This window comes from Ammodytes marinus (genome assembly GCF_949987685.1).
Source record: "Ammodytes marinus genome assembly, chromosome: 11".
NCBI lineage: Eukaryota > Metazoa > Chordata > Actinopteri > Uranoscopiformes > Ammodytidae > Ammodytes > Ammodytes marinus.
This window is the reverse complement of record NC_137215.1, coordinates 5,777,934-5,799,979: the sequence shown is the minus strand read 5'-3', so window position 1 is coordinate 5,799,979 and position 22,046 is coordinate 5,777,934. Positions and strand designations below refer to the sequence as shown.

The 22,046-nt window shown below is 39.0% G+C and overlaps 1 protein-coding gene across 2 annotated transcripts in view; it reads right to left on the bottom strand.

Annotated features, from left to right (window-relative positions):
- Positions 1–22,046, bottom strand: part of hpse2 (heparanase 2) — a 59,562-nt gene extending 37,516 nt beyond the window's left edge. For both annotated transcript variants that reach the window (XM_080036436.1, XM_080036435.1), the window contains exons 1-3: positions 21,644–22,046; positions 19,270–19,424; positions 17,936–18,097 (exon numbers count right to left, since the gene is read on the bottom strand). In XM_080036436.1, the coding sequence (XP_079892562.1) occupies positions 17,936–18,097; positions 19,270–19,424; positions 21,644–21,909 (583 nt within the window). In that variant the 5' untranslated portion in view covers positions 21,910–22,046. The remainder of the gene's footprint in view (positions 1–17,935; positions 18,098–19,269; positions 19,425–21,643) is intronic.

Sequence of the window (22,046 nt, the reverse complement as noted above, 5' to 3'; positions counted from 1 at the left end):
AGATTTATTTATGTTACAAATTAATATGTATTTGATTCACACCCACTTTTGGGAAACCTCAAACAATACACCGATCTGTCAGAATGTCACAGCATGCTCACAGATCCGAGTATAAACTTTTAATGTTTATTTCTTAAATTGATTTTATTTACACAATTTAGAACATATTGCATCCACAACATAAATTAAAGTAAGGCCAATTCAAGCAAAAGCGAAAACTATTTCTAAACAATAAAAGCAATAGTGCGTACGGAAGAGTATAAAGGCCACAGGGAAGAAAAGAAAAAAGGAGGAAGATTTTTTTTATTATTATGCACTTCGAGAATGAAGTCAAAATTCAATATTGAGGAAAAGAAAATCTACCTTTTAAGACTACATCACACAGCTCATGTGACAAACTTAACAAAACGCCTTGTGTTGATGGTGAAACTACAATCCAAAGATGTAGTAGCCAAGTCTAGGCTGAGGTTCGCTTAGCTGTCAGTCGCTCCCATTACTGCATTTGATGGAACTGCATCTTTTTTTCCCTCAACATTGAATTTCGCCTTTATTCTTTAAGTGCATAAAAAAAAATCCTCTTATTTTGTTCTTGCCCATATACCCTAATAACCCTAAGTGCGCTAGGTTGCACCACTTTTCTCAAGTCTCCAGCATATATTTTGTAAACATTGCTACTCTGAAAATGACCAACGCCATTGAATGTACAATTTTGAGCTGCGAGGAAAAGGATGTGATAGGACATTTACAAAGAAACTTGCTTTAAACTTTAATGTTTTAAATTTAAAAACCCACATGTACTCACATGTACGAAACCAGTGAGTTGATACAGGAAAGTTGCATTTTAAAAGTATAAGGATCAGTGCAGACAACCTGGTTCACATCTGGCGAGAGTAAGATGTTTAGCTACATCTGGAGGATTTCAAAAATGTTTCAAGTTGGACGGATAAGAACCTCTCAAGAGATTTTAATATGAAAAGAATCTCTTCAATGTCTCTACTCTCAATCACAGTTTAACCCGGGAGACATCTGTATTGCTGGATTGTATTTGTGAGTTCTACCATTTTTTAAATAAATGTGTATGTAGACCTTGGGTTTCGACAGCACTAACTTGCTACTAAGTTCACCCGCCTTGTCAAGTGTAAATTTACTTTTTACTTGATTGCATTTTGATTCACTCTTTCCCACTCCTATTTCTGTGTAACTTGTAAAATGTAATACATGTATAGAAAAAGAATGACAAATGGCAGTTTACAACTTTTGCTATTGTGTGTCCATATGCCTGATGCACAACATCAATATTATGTTGAAAATTGTGGCTGAAACTTGACAGTAGATCGCAATAGACTCTGTACATCTGCAAACAACAAATCAGGAGATATCAGTGGTCCACAAATACTACAGAGTCCCCGGCAGCATCCATTTAAGGCCAGACACTGCAGGTGAACCGGGTCAACATTTTTAACTGATGGATATCATCATGAAACATTCCCAGTTGATTAATTACAGTACATTAAAACATGTATTCATTTTTTTTCCAGAAATGTTTGAATACATATGGAAATTTGGCAATATCTAACTGTTATGAATACATTTGCATCCCTTTGAAAAATGTTTTGAAGTCTTTGTTTTAATCGTCTAGACGTTATGTTAATGAGGGGCGTGCAGTAGCCCTGCATTTGGCTTGGTTGTTTTCCCATTTCATTTCTAGACCTACAGTGAAGGATTTTTGAAGCCAGTGTAGTACAACAAGGAGAGAGCCAGTGAGTTGGCGCTAGGCTATTTAGCATAGCGAGTTGGGCATTCTGGCTACATCTACATCAGGCCCTGGGGTTTCCTTCCTACTGGGCCAGGGGAACGGACCAGGCCAAGGCTAAGACAAGCCAGCCAAACATCTGCTGCTGGTTAGAGGTGTCAGGCTCCTGCCATTCACAGCAAGAGGTTCGAGACATCAAAAAAAAAAAAAAAAGGTTTTCACTTGGCCCCTCTTTGCCTGGGCCACTGAAAGCCGTCCCGTACACTCCCTGAGGGAATGGAGGTTTTGAAGAACATACCACAAAAAATTCAATTCAATTCTACTCGTCCCTTTTCTGTGCTTCACTCTTCTGACCGAGGCAAATTTCATTATGCACTTAGGAACTCGGACAGAATCTTCAATAACATAGCGCAGTGTCTCCCAGACCACAACTCAGAGTGAAACAAGCTTGGAGGGCGACCAACACTAAGAGGTGAAGAGCCCAAACCCACAGGACCCGGTCATGAGTCTGTAGTCCACTTCTTTCCTTTGTGCATTCAATATCAAAAGACTTTATTGTATATCATATAGTAACAGATTAGTGCATTCAGTTCGTTGCTCAAACAGCATAAGACTTGCATACAATCACACAAACAAGACACACACACACACACACACAGTAAAAGCCTGTGTGTGTTAAGTAAAGCTGCATTAAAAAGTAGTGTCTATTTCATTTAGCGTCTATCTTTCTTTCATTGTTTTTTCCCATCGTTCTTTAGAACTTTACGACACACAAACAGCTGTATAAATTACAACAGAAATTACATGTTTCAAATGTTATAAGTGATGAAAAGCTCATAAAATAGTTTCGATATTTTTCTAACCACGCATCTAATAAGATCTCCAAATAAAAACCCAAGGCAATTTCCTTCTAAGCTGACGAAATTCAGTGTTAATACGCAGCCTATAGGCTCTGTAAACGGGCATGTTGCTAGCTATGTTGGGGCCCCCTTTGTTCCCATACCCTTTGTTTACATACCAGTTTACAGAGCCTAGGCTGTGAATTAACAACCGATTATTTTTTTAGCGGACACACACACACACAGTAACGTACAGGTAGCGGATGAGGAGATATTTATTGATTTTGATTACAAGCTTTCTCCAGAATGGCTGACTCCACCTTTAAGACACAAATAACTCATGTTTCAAATCTGTAGCACAGATTAAGTGATGAAACCTTCTAAAATACTTTAGATATTTTTGTAAACACGCAGCCAGCGTCTCGTAAAAATCTCCAAATAGAAACGCAAGGCACCAATTACTGGAAACATCAGCTAATTAACAAAAACAGAAAACAAAGAGAATTTGGGAAAATGTGAAAGAAAACAATTTGGTCACACATTTAACATCAGGCTATTACAACCATCCTAATGAGACAATAAACTTCTCAGATGCTTCATCTAAAGACGTAGCCAAACTGCTATCGGTTAGTGGTTTCAGTAAAAGTAAGTTACGATCCTAAAATGTCTTAACTGGCTTCCATATGTGTCCAAGTTTATAGCATTTTCCTTTTATTTACAAATAAACAAATATCCAAGCTCTGATTGAGAGAAAAAGCTTGCACTGATCAAAAACCACAAGGCCTATCAAGCTTAAATCCCATTTAGCTTGCAACAATTTTTGTAAATAAGATGCCACATTGTAATTCATAAAGATGTCCAGTAATAAGAACTCTTCACTACAACATTTTGAGGGTGACAATTTGGCAACAAGGTCGGTTTCACATTTCAGATGTTTCCTGGAACTCTGGATTATGTTATGCGCATACTGGGATTGTTTGTTATTTGGATTTTTTTCTTTTTTCTTTTTGACAATGTCTGCAATTAATCACTGTTTTGGAAGGTATCTGGGAACCTGTAGTTTCTGAAAGTAAACAGGATAGCAGGCCCTAGTCTGGATTGTACAAGTGTGGGGCTGAGCAATACGAAAAAACACAATTCATAAGTAGAAAACCTGCTGATAAAAGTTTAGAGGCAATTTGACACGTATCCGTATGCTTTCTCACCGGTTAGCGGCGCGCTAACTCTACAGCTGTGCATGATGCTGCATATTGATGCTGCATGGCGGAGGGTTTAAGAAAATAATAACATTTTGTATTTGTACAATTTACAAGCAGCCAAAACGTAATTTTGTCAGACTGAATAATGCATTTCGTTTGGACGTAGAATCTGTGCAAGTGCGTCAGGAGATGGAAGGAAGAAAAATTATTTAGAATAATATTAGTTATTAAAAGGTGGAGTCAACGTTTGTTGTCAAAATCACTGAAGTTAAGTTACTTTAATAGTCAATGGTTGGTTACATTGAAATGAGTTTTTTTGACTTGTTGTCAAACGCAGTGAATATCTCCTCACTGTTGACAAAAAGATATTCTGAGAAAAAGCATTCTCGTGAATCACTGACTCCACCTCTTAATGGGGATACTTCAAGACTAGAGCAACACAGCAGATATAAGCAGATGAAAATGTCTTGAATTGCTTATAAGTAACATTTTACCATCTTTTACTTTTGTTTGTTTTTAACTAGTAACAAACAGATGTTTGCAGTGGCTTCACACACTGTCCTACAAAGAGAATAATTTGGAAGAAGCGCCTTCACAAATCCCTCTGAGGCACATCCATGTTCCTGTTTCATGTTTGGGTCAAAGGTCATTCACAGCCCGCAGAGACGCCTCGGGAGCAGCTCAAGATTTAGGCTTTCCTCAGCTATCCAACAAGGAAGGACACGTTTTCTCAATTATTGTATTTTTTTTTTCTTTTTTACATGGAGAACAATCTAAAAGTTCTATGATAGTTTTATAGGCGAAATCATTTTGTAAATTTGATATCTAAGAACTCTTTTTTTTATGTATTGAAATATAAAAGTATAGTCAGTTACGTTAACAAATAGGCACTTTTGGTAGTTTCTCTCAACCCTTTAACAAGGATTATCAATTATTGTATTTTTTTCCTTGTTGATTTTACATTGAGAACAATGTGATAGTTGAATGCTGCAGTTTAGACAAAATAAGATTATAGATTTTATATAAATGCAAGCAAGAATGATTTTTTATGAATTCAAATACTAATTCACCAGAACCAATAAAAGTGTAGTCAGAAAATAAGCACTTTGATGCCATATTTATACAAATAAATCATGCACTGTTCTGTTTCCCAGATGTCAGTTGTTAGCACAAATTGATTTTAAAGTTAATAGCTTGTGAAAATTATTTGGAAACACCCTTTTGTGTTAAAGATGATTTCTTAGTTTTGCTTGAACATGTTATTTTTTGCTGTGAGCCTTACAAGTGCGAAACTCCGGATCCCTGAGCACTGACAGATTGTACTCAACCATAAAGGCCTTGTTTTAAACCAGCGGTATTGGCCGGCGCAGCGGGTCTGAACTGCCAGAGTTTGCTTGGAAGGTAAAAGTAGAAATGTTTTATTCATCTTTTTAAATTTTGTTCTTTCTTTGCTCTTTGTACCTCATCTGTCTGTTGCTGTTACTTAAAGGTGGAGTCAGTGATTCTGGAGAACGCTTGTTGTCAAGATATTGTTTTGTCAAAATCAGTGAATATCTCCTCAACATCTCCTCACCATCCGTAGTGCAGTAATTTAAGCTTAATTTAAGCACGCAGGTAGTGGATCGTGAGAAGATATTCACTGATTTTGACATAAAGAGATTTTGGACAACAAGCGTTCTCGAGAATCGCTGACTACACCTTTAATTTCTCACTCTTTCCTTCCCCCCTTTCCTGTCCCTCTCCATTATTCTAACTGTGTTCCCTCTTGCTCTTGTTTTCTCATTTTGAGGGCTGAGAGCTGCGCTGTGAAGCTCCAACTCAGCAGGACTCCGCCGAGTGATAGATGGCCTCTGACAAGGTCCAACACACAATCCAAGAACCAGCCATATGTGCAGAGTGAAAAAAGAATTAAAAAGGATTCAGAAGAAGTGGCAAGAAGGGAAATGTGCTAGACTCTTGTGCAAGTTTTGACACAATGAGGATAATGTTTTCAAAGCTGTGTTTGAACAATGGCTGGAAGTTACTAAATTAAGTAGCAGGCAAACTCACACTTTCAGGAGAATTCATAAAAGAAGAAACAATGTATTTTATCCAAACAAATAACTAAAACTATGATACAAAGTGCATCTGTCTGTCTGTCTGTCTGTCTGTCTGTCTTTCTATGCATACACACTAGATGAGGAACACATTTTGGATACATCTCGACAATTTGAAGCCCAGAATCTTGGTTAGATTTGATACATGTTGGGACTTTGCAGATACATGGAATGAACTAAAAATACACTTTTGATTAAACAATGCTGAGTGTATTTAGTCTGAGAAAGAGTTGACTATATATATATATATATATATATATATATATAAATATATATATATATATATATATATATATATATATTAAGTTAGATAAGAAGATATGTGTAATATCAAATAATTTTGTTAACCTATTCATGCTCAAAATTGACTCTACAGTTGAAAGGTGCTACGAAATATTTGAAATGTTTCTGAAACAGTCTCATTTTTCCTCTGATGATCATAAATTATATATTTACATGTAACAGCAAACGAGACCATCAGTGCAAAGAATCTTATTTTTAACTTGATGCCTTTATCATGGGTACGCTCACCCATGACAAAGGGGGTGCAAGAATGAACACAAACTGAAAGTTCCTCTGAGCACCTTTAACTAATCCATACTGGTAATGACCGATCCTCTCTCATCTACATTTCATTCTCCCACCAAAAGAAAAGGAGACTCGCCTAGCCTGTACTTCCAGTACAAACTTTACACATAAATAAATATGTATGGGTAGACACACACACACACGGCAATCTCATATATAACGGATGACAGCCTGAGAGTCAAATTAAGGAAATAAAATGTGTCTCGCTGGTAATGAAGGAGGCATGTTTCCCCTCAGGATAACAACTTCATCTGGACGGTCTGGACCCATACAGAGCTAATACACACAGACACACACTTACACACACAAACACACATGGTGTACATACACACACACACATACACGCGGTACGTATACACACACTCACAAAATCAAGAGGTACCAGCATTCCTGCTATATATCCAACCCATTGGTACAAACTGAGAGCAGTCAAGAACGCACGGTGCCATGATCTGAAATTTGACACAAAACGTATGTTTTCTCGAGTTTTGGAGGAAAAAATGTGGAGGTTGGACGTCATGCCAAACAATCATAGGAGAGGAAGGACTGCTTTCAAACATTTCCCATGAATCAGGCTATTAAAATGACATTCGTTTGCAGGTTGTTGGCAATTGAGTCGCGGCATATTGCAAACACATGGAATTAAATGTCCATCCGTGATTTAAACACTCTAGGTAGATCAAGGAAACGCAGACACTTCTGGATCTGTGCTGGCCATGTGGAAAGAGTAGAGAAAAAAAATCTGCCAATATGGCAATCAAGAGTTTGTCACGCTGAACTTACATCACTGCTGATGATTGTAAACTGACAGGTTTGACTGTACAATGAGCATGTCGTAAATTTAGCCAGACACATAGAATATAAGGTCGTGTAAGCGTGCTGTAGAGCCTGTGTCTGAAAATGCAACTTTTTGTTACATTTTAAAAAGACTCCAGATGTTGTGGTTACCATGGCGTGCCAAATGGCTTAATTCTGGGTCAAAACCTTTTCACTATGTATATAAATCTCATCAACTGTTTAAAGAATCATTCATTATTATGGTTTTATGTATTATGTTGTCACAATCACTTTGTGTCAAAATCAGTGAATATCTCCCAACGACCCACCTCCTGTCTGTACGCCAGTGTTAATACACAGCCTAGGATCTGTAAATGGGTATGTTGCTAGCTACGGCGGGCCCCCTTTAATTACATACCCGTTTACAGAGCCTAGGCTGAGTATTAATTAACACCAGATTATTTTTCAGCGCACACACAGTACTAACAGGTGGCCGATCATGAGGAGGTATTCACTGATTGACAAAAAGTGATTTTGACAACAAGCATTCTCCAGAATCAGTCAACTGGATTGGATTATCACATATACCGAATTTGCCACTCGAACGGACCGCGTCACTTGTCTGAGTATACATGGCCTTTCAAATATTCGATAAGTGTCCGATGCATGGCTGTCTCCACTATGCTAGGTGGCGCTGTAGCCCTTTCAACAAGTGATTATAGAGCCACGTCCGGTTCCTTTCCGGCAATAACCCTACTATTTTTTACGTCGTCTCCTTCCACTTCCTTGTGAAATCCTCCGCAGGGATTCTCGAGCAAGCGCAGAACGAGAACTCCGATATGCAATATCCGATCCCTGTATACATGCAGAGAGAATGCCGACTATGAACGAGTTATCTAGGTGTTCTTATCCGACTTCGCTTGTCCGGTAATGTGCCGATTTGTGTGCGAAGTAGATCGGATAAAGGTGTTTACTACGCACTGACTGACTCCACCTTTAAGGTCTTTTCTCAGTAACTGGCAGGCGGCTTTGGCTGTAATTGACCAACTCAGACAGGCGTTGTCTTTGCTATTTCACACAACCAGCACACAGGCCAAGATTTCAATACTTTATGCCTGTTCCATGCCAGCAGCATTGTTGGCGGTTTTCACAGCTATCCTTGGTCTGCTAGCTTTAAAAACATAAAGTTTGTCATTTGCTGGCATCATTTAATGTAATACCACACACAATTTGATACAAATCCCTAAAACTGAGCAGAAATAGCAACTGTATTCCTTTCATTGTAAACATCTGCTGTGTGTGTAACATGCGTGTGTTTGTAATAAATGCCTTAAGAGTTTGTGTCCGTGTCCAGCAGCAGCTCCAATGCCCGTGTTTGAAGAAGTCATAAAAGTGATGACTGAGCTCCTGTACAGTAAATGATGGAGGTCTAATTTGTCAAATAAAGGCTACTAGGATTTTGGGATGGTTTAAAAAGGAATCACAAATTGGATATCGCAAAACCAAAAAGTTCCAAAGGGATGAAAATGTGATTTTAAAAACTGTCATTAATATACAGGACTTTTCGCATCTTAAATCCACAAAGCAATTAAGCAGTAGCTTTCTTTACCGAACATATTTTAAAATTAAACAAAGTCATAATCTGCTAAATTAAAATAGATTGGGCAGAGAAGAATAAAACAATCTTTAGCAGTTCATAGTTTGAAACCACCGTTCAAAATCGCTGTGTATATTTCAAGATATTCCAAAAGCTTAAATGTATTTGTATAAAAATTGTGTGTATTTTATGCTTATTTTCAACTCCCCACAGTTGTTGTTAGTTTAGCAAAGCAGGGTCCAGGTCCTTTTATTTAATAGTCCAACAAAGCAAACAGTTGGACAGTCAACAGTCGGGATATCAACAGACTATATTTTGGCTCCTACCATCACTTCAACTGGGTTTAGTTGCTATGTGACGGTGTGAAACTGGGCAAGACAAACTCTCATAAATCTGTTTTTCAGCAATGATTCGGAGATGTTCCAGGTACTGAGGCAGTTCCAACGCTAGAAACTGAATCTATTACAATTTACACCTTTGAATGTGTGTGTGTGTGTGTGTGTGTGTGTGTGTGTGTGTGTGTGTGTGTGTGTGTGTGTGTGTGTGTGTGTGTGTGTGTGTGTGTGTGAGTGAGTGAGTGAGTGAGTGAGTGAGTGAGTGAGTGAGTGAGTGAGTGAGTGAGTGAGTGAGTGAGTGAGTGAGTGAGTGTGTGAGTGAGTGAGTGTGTGTGCACTCATGCACGAGGGTTTGCGAGTGTGTGCGAGTGGGTGTGCGCAAATTTTAAAACAAAGAGATAAGGCAGTGGTAGATTGATAAGGGTTAGGGTTTGGGTCTTTTTTTTCTTAGAAAAAAGGGTTTTAACACAAGATGAGGGAAAGAGTGGTTAAAAGCCTGGGCGGAGTCTTATAGCAGAACTAATAGGAAGGATGGAGCATGTTTCCAACTGTTGCAAGAAAATATGTTTTGATTTTCAAATGAGTAAAAACAGAAAGTTATAAGTAGAGGCCCCCTGACTATAGACAGCTGTGCCAGTTTGTTTTAAAGAGAACATTTTCAAGCCACTCACAGATGTTCAGTAAATTCCCCTCTCTCTCTCTCTCTCTCTCTCTCTGTGCATGGCTCCTAATGTTTGACTCTCCAGATTTTTAACCTTATGTCTTTATCTATTTACTGTCAAATGCATATAATGTCAATCTTTTTCCAATAGCGTGTTACAGCGAGAGGTTTGCACATTCAAATTCTGATTTGAAACCAAAGCCAAAGCTATTGTAAAATATTGAAATGTTTGCTATTTAGTGACACCACTTTACTATCAAATGTGTACGCTAACATACTGTAGTGGAGCCCAAAAAGTAACTAAATATGATGCTACCAGTATTATACTATTGAATAACAGTAGTATTGTCAAGTTAAAAGGGCACGAGTTTATGTACAACCTAGGCTCCGAAAATGGCTGTTTAAGTCACAACATCTGATTTGTGTTCAAGTAGGATAACCCATAGATAGTAAATAATATGGATGTAGCATCCGGGCTGACCTCAGTTATTCTCACGGCATCCAATAATCCTGGTTTGTGCGCGTCGCCATTTTGTGAGATTTTTACTTCGCCTCACGTCGGGGGGAGGGAGATAGCTGACGTATACCTCCGAGGCAAAGTAAGGGACAACGGGCGGAGAGCTGTCACTCAAGAGATCCCGCCAATACATTTTAACCTCCAAAAGAATAAAAACTAGCGTGGTCCAAAAAAAGTAACGCCACTCAGTGTTGTCATGGAGATATGGCCTAAACATACAGACTAAAGTGGTTTTGTGGACCAGGCTGTAAATAGGTTTAATAAGACTTTGAAAACGGCTTATCTAACAAGTGATTCAAAGAAAAATTGCTCAGTCTTGGTACCACCCCCAGTGGCACTTCCGGGTTACTACAGTTGTGGTCACCTCCTTATTGGATGCTGGTAAAAATCACTGAGGTTGGGGCTTGGGATAACCGCTAAGTATCAACTGCACACTTCATAAATGAGGACTTTCAGCTGAAGAGTCGGCGCGTGAACACATTTCCTACACATTTATAGCCCCAACTATCTCTCTTTCTCTCTCTCAAATGATAGCGCATATCAAATGAAAATGTACATATGTTACCCAAATCATTCAGCCCTAGACATTACACTACCTCAATTAAAATCATAGCCTTGCTCTGATGCACTTGAATGTTAGTTGCGAAGGCAGGGATTAAATTAGAAATGCTTCACACTTATTCCATAAACCCCCCTCTTCATGTTTACATTTGATGGAGCCATGTAGCCTTGTATCAATGAGAGTGTGGCTGCTGCTGCACTTCTGTGTCAGTTCAAAGAGACTGGCTCAGGTATGTGTGTCTGAAGAACTCTCAGTAATGTTTATTTAAACCTAACCGCTGATTAGAATTGTAAACATTTGTGTCACTTGATCCTCCACACGTGAGATCAGACTATGGAAAAGAGAAAGAGAAAGTGGACCAAATCATGATGTCATGCTGGCATAAAAACAGCCATCGGACTGATCACAAAGCTTCTTCATACAGCTGATTAAAAATTACCTTTCCGTTTAACAAAATGTGAGTTTTTCTCTCCATACATATTGTTCTATTCCATCTTAAAATCCTATTTATCTCCCATCTATGTTACTGTATAGCTGCTTTCTTTTTTTTAAGATATTTCTTCTGTGTTTTAACCATTTGATGTAGATAGTGACAGAGTGGAAATGGGGAAAGAGGGGGGGATGACATGCAGCAGTAAAGGTCCACGGGTCAGATTCAAAACCCGCGACCACTGCAACAAGGACTGAGCTTATGAGCTTGTACGCGCCCTACCCACAAAGCCACTGGAGCACCCCACTGCGGCTACTTTCTAGTAGATGTCCCACTAAGCTCCTCTTCCCAAACTCCCCCTCCTACTTATGTCCAGTGGCTGCTGCATACTACAGGCGCACTCACACGAGGCAACAGTACCGTGCCTAAGCACGTTTGACGCCTAAAGTCTAGTTCGTTTGGCAATTGTGAATTCTCCACCTGTGCTCAAGCGCAGTACACTTCTTTGACCATGGCCCGGTTGGAAGATCATGAACAAGCATCAGTATAGGTGGTAGGGCTGTGTCAAAAAATCGATATATCGCGATACTTAGTTTCGCAATATCAGTATCGATTTTTTTAACTAAAAATCGTTTTTTTTATTATTGATTTTTTCATAATTATTTTTTTTTGCTTTTCAAGGCTTTATTGACAGTGCAGAGATACAGATATGAAATGGGGCAGAGAGGGAAGGAAATGCAGAGAACAACCACGGGTCAGATTCAAACCCATGTCTGCTGTCAGGCCTGAGCCTCTAGGATACCGACTATTGAAGTTAGATCAATTTTGTTTATAAGAATACTTTAAAGAAGAATACTTTAAAGAAGATTCACTGTGTCAGAAAAGCACACTGATGTGTTTTCATTTTCAGTGTGTCCTGTACAGCTAGTACAAGAGTTAATTGGATTTGTTATTTTGATGTTATGGCAGCAGCAACAGTGTTTGATAATTTGCCAAAACCAAAAAAAAGGAAGAAAAACAGTAAAGGAAATTGTGAATGAAATAGTTCAGACTTATTTTGTCTGTGCAATTATCAATATATTGTGCTGTTATGTTTGACAAGGCAACTTGTTTATGGAATATCGCAATATATCGTGATATATCAAGATACGCAATATATCGTGATATATCGTACCGTGACCAGTGTATTGTGATACGTATCGTATCGCGAAGTCCTTGACGATACCCAGCCCTAATAGACGGTGGTCCTGAAGTCAATTTATATGCATTTCTCATTTCATTTTCTTAATAATTGCATTAAAAATCTAAAAATAATTACTTTTTTCCCTTATTTGTGAAGATGCTTATATCGATACATACCGTAAGTTTAAAATAAAAATGTTTGCCTTAGTGAGCTTATGCATAGCAAGTCCAAGTGTTTGATGTGATGTACGCATGTAGACAATTTTGTCTTCTATCGAGCATAAAACATTATATAGGCCAGATGATTTTTTTTCTGTTTGCATTCAATACAATTTCCTATCTCAGAAATTCAAAGAACACAATAAAATCGTAATATTTGATATTCTTTTGGCAGAAATGGCAACAAAAAAAAAACGTTTATAATTGACTGTCTCACTCTGAGCAGCTGCAGACCGTATAACTGAAAACATCCTACAGTATGTTTAAACTCTGGCTTCTCCGGTTCCTCTGTTTTGGGAAGATTTTCTCTGCGTCCGTGTTCGTAAATATTGACCGGGCGCCCTTTAGATGACTAGAATAACACCAGTATAGGAATTCCTATATTGAGTTGTGTTTGTCCATTTGAGCCTCAGACAAGAGGTCAGAAGTTGAACGGATTGACTTGCCTCATTCGCGGAGGTGTCAAATAAACACAGGACTTTCACACGGAGTCACAATATACACAGCTAGACTAACAGTAAACATGGGAACCAAAATGAGGGAGAGGTGTTAGTTAAGATGTTAAGGTTTTGATAAGACGCAACTGGTGGATTGAAGACGTGATCCCTGATGGAGGAGGGCGATAATCCTACAGAGAGAGACATGAGATGACTGTGTGTGTGTGACCTTGTCTGAGCTTGGGTTATTTATTCAACTTAATGCCCCTGCTCTGTGTGTGTGTGTGTGTGTGTGTGTGTGTGTGTGTGTGTGTGTGTGAGAGAGAGCGAGAGTTAGCAGTGGAGTGGCCCCCCCTTAATTCATAGCTCTAACATGCCTAGGTCAAAGGTCAGACAGTGGTGAGTGGAAAAGGATGGAGCGAGACTGTTAAAGGTCCTTTAAACACCACCTGCCTAACCAACACGCACACACTTACACACACACACACACACACACACACACACACACACACACACACACACAGTGAATTTTGGCTGATTGTTGCCAGACCATATTTAAACACATCCCCGGTGCCTCTGTAGGCCTGTTACTCTCCACCAGAGATGGGATTCTACTTTACACAACATGCCTATACCTCAGCTGAGTGTAATAATGAGACTAGGGATGGCCATTTAGAATTTTTTCTTTCACCGGTTATCCACCAGAATTAACGGTTATTAACCGGTTAACCGTTAACATTTAATGTAGCCTATTTATAGTGAAATACATGAAGCATTATAGCAGGGCTCCCGACCTTTTTTTGTTCCAAGGACCGGCATATTAATTTAAAAACAATTCATGCACCTTTGTCTGTTGTGAGAAGAGGTCTCGTTTCATTCTTACATACAGTATATGTTTAGGTGGAGTCAGCGATTCGAGAGAATCTGTGTTGTCAAAATCAGTGAATATCTTCTCCTCACCATCCGCCACCATCCTGTCTGTATTGTGTGTGCACTAAAAATAAAAAACTTGTTTATATACAGCCTAGGCTCTGTAAACTGGTATTCAAACAAAGGGTATGAAAAAAAGGGGGCCCGCCATAGCTAGCAACATGGCAGTTTACAGAGCCTAGGCTGTGTATCACTGTAACAACACTAGATTTATTTTTTCCCCAGCGCTGCAGACACAGTACAGACAGGTAGCTGGTCGTGAAGAGATATTCAATGATCTTGACAAAAAGGGATTTTGACAACAAGCTTTCTCCAGAATCGCTGACTCCAGCTGTGATTCCACTAGACAAAGCTTTTTGAACGGTAAAAAGAAAACAGCAGTTTTTATCTCCATAAACAATATGTGAAAAATGTCCTTCAGACCAGAACAATATTTTCCAAGAGTCAGACCCGCAGCTTGCGTCTGTGCTCGGAAGAATTAAGAGTTTCTGTGAGAACACGTCACAGTAAATCGGCTTTGGGTAAATAAAGACGTACTACCCCACCACACACACACACACACCAACCAGTGTGTGTGCCAACAACTATGGCACCTGCTCAAAAACAGCACGCTGTCGCTAGTCTTCCAACTCCACTTCTAACCGTCACAGCAAGAGTTCACGTGTATAAAGACAAAATCGTCCACAGGGCCCAAACAATCAGCACAGTTAGACAAATGGAATTATTATGAGGAAAAAATAACACTCAGAGGCGATTTATTACCACCATACGTCTCATTGCATTCATATTTCAAACTTAGATTTCCGTACGGCCAACTGTGAAATCTAGTCAATCTCTTAAATTAACAACAGCTTGCACAACAGTAGAATTAGGTAAAAGGAGCTATGCATTGTTTTATCATCCGTAAATGTTCTGACTATATTTATTTTCACTGGACTATCACAGAGAGTCCTATCTAGAACGTCACACTGCAGCTAAGCAAAATTATCTATTGGTAGTGGACTGGTAACATCCGTTTAGAGGCGGCAGGGTTTATGGGAAATGTGGTACGAATTTTGAGAAACACTCACACTTTAACAACCACATGTGTGAGACTAGTCTGGAACCAAGGTTTTATTAGTTTAAACCAAGATTAATCAATTCAGATAATTATTGAATAATGTAGAGCAGCTGGCAAATACATCAATACACAGCCTGGGCTCTGTGAACTGGTATGCAAACAAAAGGGTATGTAAACAAAGGGGGGCCATCATAGCTAGCAACATGCCCGTTTACAGAGCCTAGACTGTGTATAAACAGCAGTTATTCTTTCAGCGTGAACACAGTACGGCCTCTAGCAGATCGCAAGAAGAAGATATTCACTGATTTGGACAAAAAGTGATTTTGATAACAACCGTGCTACAGAATCGCTGACTCCACCTTTCACCATATCTCAATTCAATTTAATAAGTTAATCATCACCTGGAAAGAATACCATAGTCTCTATCAAGCTGTTTGATCAAAAAAATATTTGGTAAGTTAATTTATCTTTATCTATTAGTCAATTTACACAAGGCACATTGAAATTCAGCTTTTTCCATATCCCCTTCTCAAGTTACCACACTTCAGAGGGGAACAGAGCGCAAGGTCAGCCATAATACAGCGCCCCTGGAGCAGTTTGGGGTTAAGTGCCTTGCTCAAGGACACAATGGTAGAGATGTTGGGCACCGTATATGTAATAACAGCCACCTCTAGTTTTACAAATAACACTTTCCTGTCCGGTGCCGGGGATCGAACCAGCGACGTCATGGTTACTGGTCAGCTGGTCTTCCTCTAGGCCATTATACCACTGTGAAAACTGTGAATGTTTAAACTCTAATGTCGACATTTGAAAATTTCTTCTTTGGGCAACAGACCTAAAGACCCCATGGGCAGAGGTGCCTTTCAGCACAGTTGCAACACTACAGAATTAATGACAGGGTGTAATACTATGGGAACTTACGAACTGATCTTTCACACAGGCTGCATCCAAATTCTACTTCTATGTATTTACCTACTTTGATAAATGCAACAAAAAAATGTTTTGACTGTTGCACTTGAGACTATTTGAAAATACGCAGCTGATGATACGTGTTGTCCATATCTGCCACTATCATTCACATAGCAACACACTCTGTTCCAAGAAAGCAACTCATGCAAAGCTACTGGTTCAGTATACAGTGAATGGGTTCAACTGAGGACGATTTAGACTTCTTCTTTTACATAGTGAATCAAATTATTTTCAAAATTCATGGCCAAATATTTCATATTTCTCTGGATCTACAGTGAACATGGGATTGTGTATATTACGGTATCTAAATCTAGCACCTGAAGTATGGATTCTCTTTCGATTAGGATTGCTGGTCAACTTTCAAATCCACTTATATTTTCCCTGGAGCTCCTTGGCTTTCACAACAGCCTTTCTGGGTGGTTCTCTGTTTCAGAATATAAAATCCTGCCCACCCACTGTCTTTTATAGATGCTGAAGAGGATAGGAAGTATGTGCACTTCTGTAAGAGAATACAATTATAGTCTATTCCATTCTTACACGTTGATCAGTAACATCTTTGAATAGCAGTAAGTATATTGATCTATTGGTGTTGTTCTTTTTGGTTTTGCTAAGTGGTTAAAGCTATACTGTGTAATTTGTATATGTAAATGAATGTCGGTTACATTCAAGCTATCGCCAAATGAGTTGACACAAAGTCGATTTAGCTTATCAGCTCCACAAACGTTCTTTGTATTTCTCAGTGTGGCAGCATTTAAAAACTGGTATCACCCCCTGACACTGGCTCAGGAGCTCAAGAAAAATCCCCAAGAAGCGCCCAAGAAATGTTTCAGTTGTTGATCCCACTGCTAAGAAAAAAAACCTGGACTAGCAGCAGAAGTTATAAAATACATGCTGGATCACCGAAGGCTTATCTCATTTAGATGCACCGACAGTGTTATTGTAATTTCATAGAATTACTCATGGGGGAGTGACAGAAGTTACACACTATAGCCTTAAAGTTAAACTTTGTTGTAATTTTCTATGACATACTCTTACTCTTCTTCGTCTTAAAGCTTCCTCTTAAGCGTAGTAATTTTCTCTAACCAACAACTGGACCTATAGACTTTTATCACCACACAAGAACTGATCATTTCTGACACTGATTCTTCCTTTTAGGCAAATCGCTGCCAAATGCGGCGTTTACAGACAAGTCCAAAAACTGCAGTAATTTCAACAGACAAACCCCCTCATTTACTCTCCTCTCCTGTAGTTCCTAATTTCCCTGTCAGTCAATCCCAGAGGCAGTAACAGATAAGAAATGGGGCCCACCCAAAATCACCACTGCAGAGTTCCTTCTGCGGTCAAGCCGGGTTAACTGTAGTCTGTAACCAGGGAACATGTCAGTGCTGTGTTTACTAGTCACTGCTGCTGCCATCCATTCTCACATTCCTCCATACAAATTACATGTGTCATTCTGAAAGCTGATGGTTTCCAATGGCATGCTTTGAACTTGTGTGTGTGTGCACGCAAGTGTGTGCGCGTACATACACATCATGTGCACGGATGTGTGTGTGTGTGTGTGCGTGTGTGTGTGTGTGTAAAGTATGTATGCAAATATCAGACTATGCTATGTGAACAAGGGCAAAAAAAAACTGTGTGTGTGTGTGTGTGTGTGTGTGTGTGTGTGCGTGCGTGTTTCTTTGTGTCTTTATGTATGTCTCTTTGTCTACCTGACCTAAATCGCTCTCTCTGTGTGTGTGTGTGTGTGTGTGTGTGTGTGTGTGTGTGTGTGTGTGATCTCCTACCTGTTATTGTGATGTTACTGTAAATGTTGGACAGCTGTTCTTTGAGCAGGACGAGCTGTGTGCCGGCTGCCTTCTCCCTCTGTAGCTCCAGCATTATGTCCGGATGGCTGGCCAGTTTACAGCCCTTCTGCTTGTCCAACGCAATGTCACTGCGCACGATATCTGGAAGAGTCAACATTCAAGATATGTATTGTCATGTGTGCAAGGTAGAATTAATTATTACTTTGTCTGCTCTCCAATAAACACTATCATAGGCCTACAGAGTACAGAAATATAGTATAATAAAAATATATTAATTAAAAAAGGTGCTACGAGGAACTTTTTAATATTTCTGAAACAGTCAAATTTTTCCTCTGATGATCATGAATTACATGTAACTCCAAACGAGACAATCAGTGCAAAGAATGCTTTTTCTTTATAGTTTTTCTTGAATCCTTTGTCATGGATATGCTCACCCAGGAATTACAGCTGGCGTAGTAAAAACACTACCACTTTTGTCCAAAGGGGTGCAACAATTAACACAAACTGAAAGTTCCTCAGAGCACCTTTAAGAAGAAACAAGGTGCATAGCCGGAATAGATGGATGAAGTTAATTATTCTTTTATTGTATTCAGATATGAACAATATCAAACTTCTGTTGCTATTCAATTTATTTAAGATTGACACACACACCTTAAAAGTACAATTGTTAACACCTAATGTGTACGTGTAGACCATTACACTTTGCCTTACACTACCTAAGTCTTTATTTTCCTATAAAGCCTAGGCCTACAATCACTTCATTTTATAAGGTAGGACCACTTCTAGAATAGACTAGCTAAAACTAATTGCCGTCGAATACACGGGCCCATAAACAATATTGGTTATGCGTTTCTTTTCTTGTATTTGTGTTAATTCGATACCATGGTCATGTTGTAGGCTAAACGAAGGTGAAGTTACATTGAGGTTAAAACGGAGAAGTAGGCTAGTTCTAAGATTTCCTCCACTCCCTTTATTGACGCTAAAATAGGCCTATAACCAACCTTAATTAAAATAAATAAATAAAAAGTATCAAAATCTAACCATTTTAAGCTTCATGAAGGTAGAATTTGTCTTGAGGCCGTTGTGACTTTTAGCTAACTGCCCCTAAAATAAGTGGAAACTCGCTTTAGGAAATGGCCGCTTCGTAAAATTGATACACCACGTAACATTTCAAAAAATAAGAATTCTGTACAAAAGCTTAGTTTACTTGTCTGTCTGTTCACTCAGAGAGGAAAAACACAGAAGAAACTCCTTCAAAAATTCACATTTCGACACGGCGAAAAAGAGGATAAAGTGTTGTTATGTCTATTCACCGTCTTCGTAGTTCTTGAGATAGTAGTCTGGGCCTGGACCTCGGAATTTGGCGAGGTTCTTCTGGTTGTTGAACTGCAGGAAGTCGGTCCGCTTTCCGCCAAAACGCAGAAAGGCAGGCGACAGGCCGCGCGCCAGGGTCACTAGCCGCTTGGAGCTGCGGACACACACACACACACACACACACACACACACACACACACACACACACACACACACACACACACACACACACACACACACAGGAGGACACAATGAAATATTGCGTACAACGTCACAGCTGGGCTTCAGATAACTATTGTAGCTTTAATTTATTGTCATGGTCACAGGAACCTTTTGAAGAAGCGAAAAAAGCGAATCTCCCTTTCTTTCTCAGCTGCTCCAATCTGTATTCTGTTCAGTTTACTTTATTATTTCAGACATATTATATGCCTATGCCTAGTCGAAATGTGAACAAGTTAACCTTTTATTCAATAGGGACATACAAAAGGAGTTATTGTACTTTTATCAAAACTTGTGTCGTGTCTGTCTCTGTGACATCAGACAGTGCGGGCCCAAGATCCAGGCGGCGACCTCAAGCCCTTCTGTCAGCCGGTGGGAAAAGCAGCACAACTGGGGGAACGAGACTTTCAAACAGCGTAGCCTATATCTCTAATAAGCCTATTTAAGAGGTTGATATTCACGTTATTTTAAAATGGGAGGAATTTGACTATGTGTAAACATCTACAGATAGGCCTATGTAATTCAGGGTTTTTACTTATATTTAGCTGCTGCTTTTATTTTCAGCTGTCACTCCACACTACTAAAACACAGTTTCCCTTGCTTCCTTGTTATGATGCTTTCTGCGAATGAAAACATATTACTATTTATAATTGACAATAAATATAATGTTATAACAAATACACATGTATAATGATGAGCAGCATGGGAAATGGAATTGTATGAAATTTTCAAATGAAAATAATAAAATGTGAGTAGCCTGTATATGGAACTTGAATGTTTTTGAAAAATGAAAAAATAACATAAATTACTTTTATTTTGTTGTAAAACACAGATTAATTTACCTACTTTTTCCGTCCTAAACTCCACACAATAAAACGACGAGACTTTCGTAAACGGCCGACAGACTGCAGCACGGTCCACTTAATGTTAAAACTTGTTTCAGCCTCTCCAAGTATTGTTCGGAATTCTATTTTATTGCAGTTATTTACAATATATTAATTATGAAAACATTTAGCTATAAACAATAACAAGTATTGCCAGAAGTTTGAAAGGCATGCACGTGAAAGGGAATGGTGAGAATGAGTGCATGTGGTTGAAGTGACTTTCTCATGCATTTATGCTAAAATAATAAAACTAATTTGCATTCACCTTTTTATTTGTATCATTATTATTGAGACATGCTCTACTCATTTCTTGTCAGTAAATGGTTTAGGGAATGTACAGTTGGACTACAGAATGATGTAATGTGTCACTCATCGATCATATTTTGTAAAAGATATTTACAAATCCCTAACCATGATACAATGTGATTAAGAAGCTGAAATCAATACTTTTCTGACGCTATCAAGTCCAATCCAGCGCACGTTCAGACATCAGTCCTGTCCGTGAAGCTAACAATTCAACCTGTGAACAATTTGAGTGTTTAAACATTAATTTTGCCAAGTTTTGAATTCTGAAATGCCATATTTCCTCATCCATGATGTGCCAGTGACGCAAGTCCTTATTGTGAGTCTGAATATCTGACTGTTCAGGAGAAATGCACTGAGGTCAAATGTCAAAAAGACAAAATATGAACCTCAGTCAAATTTAATTTACCATGCTTTTTTTAGATATAGAAAAATCCTTGGCTACGTATTTGTTTATATTTGGAGAAAAAAATATCAACTTGTGAAATCTGTATTTTGTGTCATATAAGACGGGTTAAGAGTTTCATACAACAGGGCATATACTGTCCAGGCTAAGGGCAATGGTGCAGAAATAAATAGCCCTTTCTCCAACAGTTCACTGTCAAAGCCACCTTATCTGATAGGTGTAAACTTTAGAAAGCACCCAGACATTGTACCAAGCAGTGCACTGAGTGGGGAAGAAACGTGGTGGGCTCAGTGCATGGAAATTCAGACAACGTGGCTGGCTTGCTGCGTGCGTAAAGTATTAAAAATGCCACCAACAAACATTTCGGAGGTGAACACTGATAGCTTACGTATCAAAGTTGTTGTAAAAAAGGAAAAGTACTTCATAAAGTCCTACCCAATAAGGAATCATGACTTCTTTTTCCACTTTATACATTATCTTATCCTATGATGCAATTGTTCGTGGTAGTGCCAAGGTATTGTACAGTCTGTAGCCTAAAGCATTTCGATATTTACAGTTTACCTCAGAAAGTCCAGCCATCCGTCCTTGATGATCGAAGGGTCCAGCTGCAACGAAAGGAAGTTGTCGTTGAGAACCTTGATCGGACTGCGCGTGTTGACATCCAGTAGAATCAGCGTCCTCTCCATAAAGCCGGGGCGCTTCCCACCGTGTATCGGTCTCTGGTGGTACGTAGAAGAAGAAGAGAGCACCGACTGTACAACCAAGGACGCCAAAGATGTCAGCCACAGTGAGGACCATGGAAATACGCAAGGTGAAGACTTGGGCATCTTCTTGTCTTGATAGGAGCAGGAGGTTTGGTGTTTAGGGTTTAGTCTTACGCGTAATGGGGTTCAAAAAGGTGGGAATGGAAAATAAATCTACTAAACAAACTTTGCTACCGCCGAAGAAGAGGTTCGATGGTGGT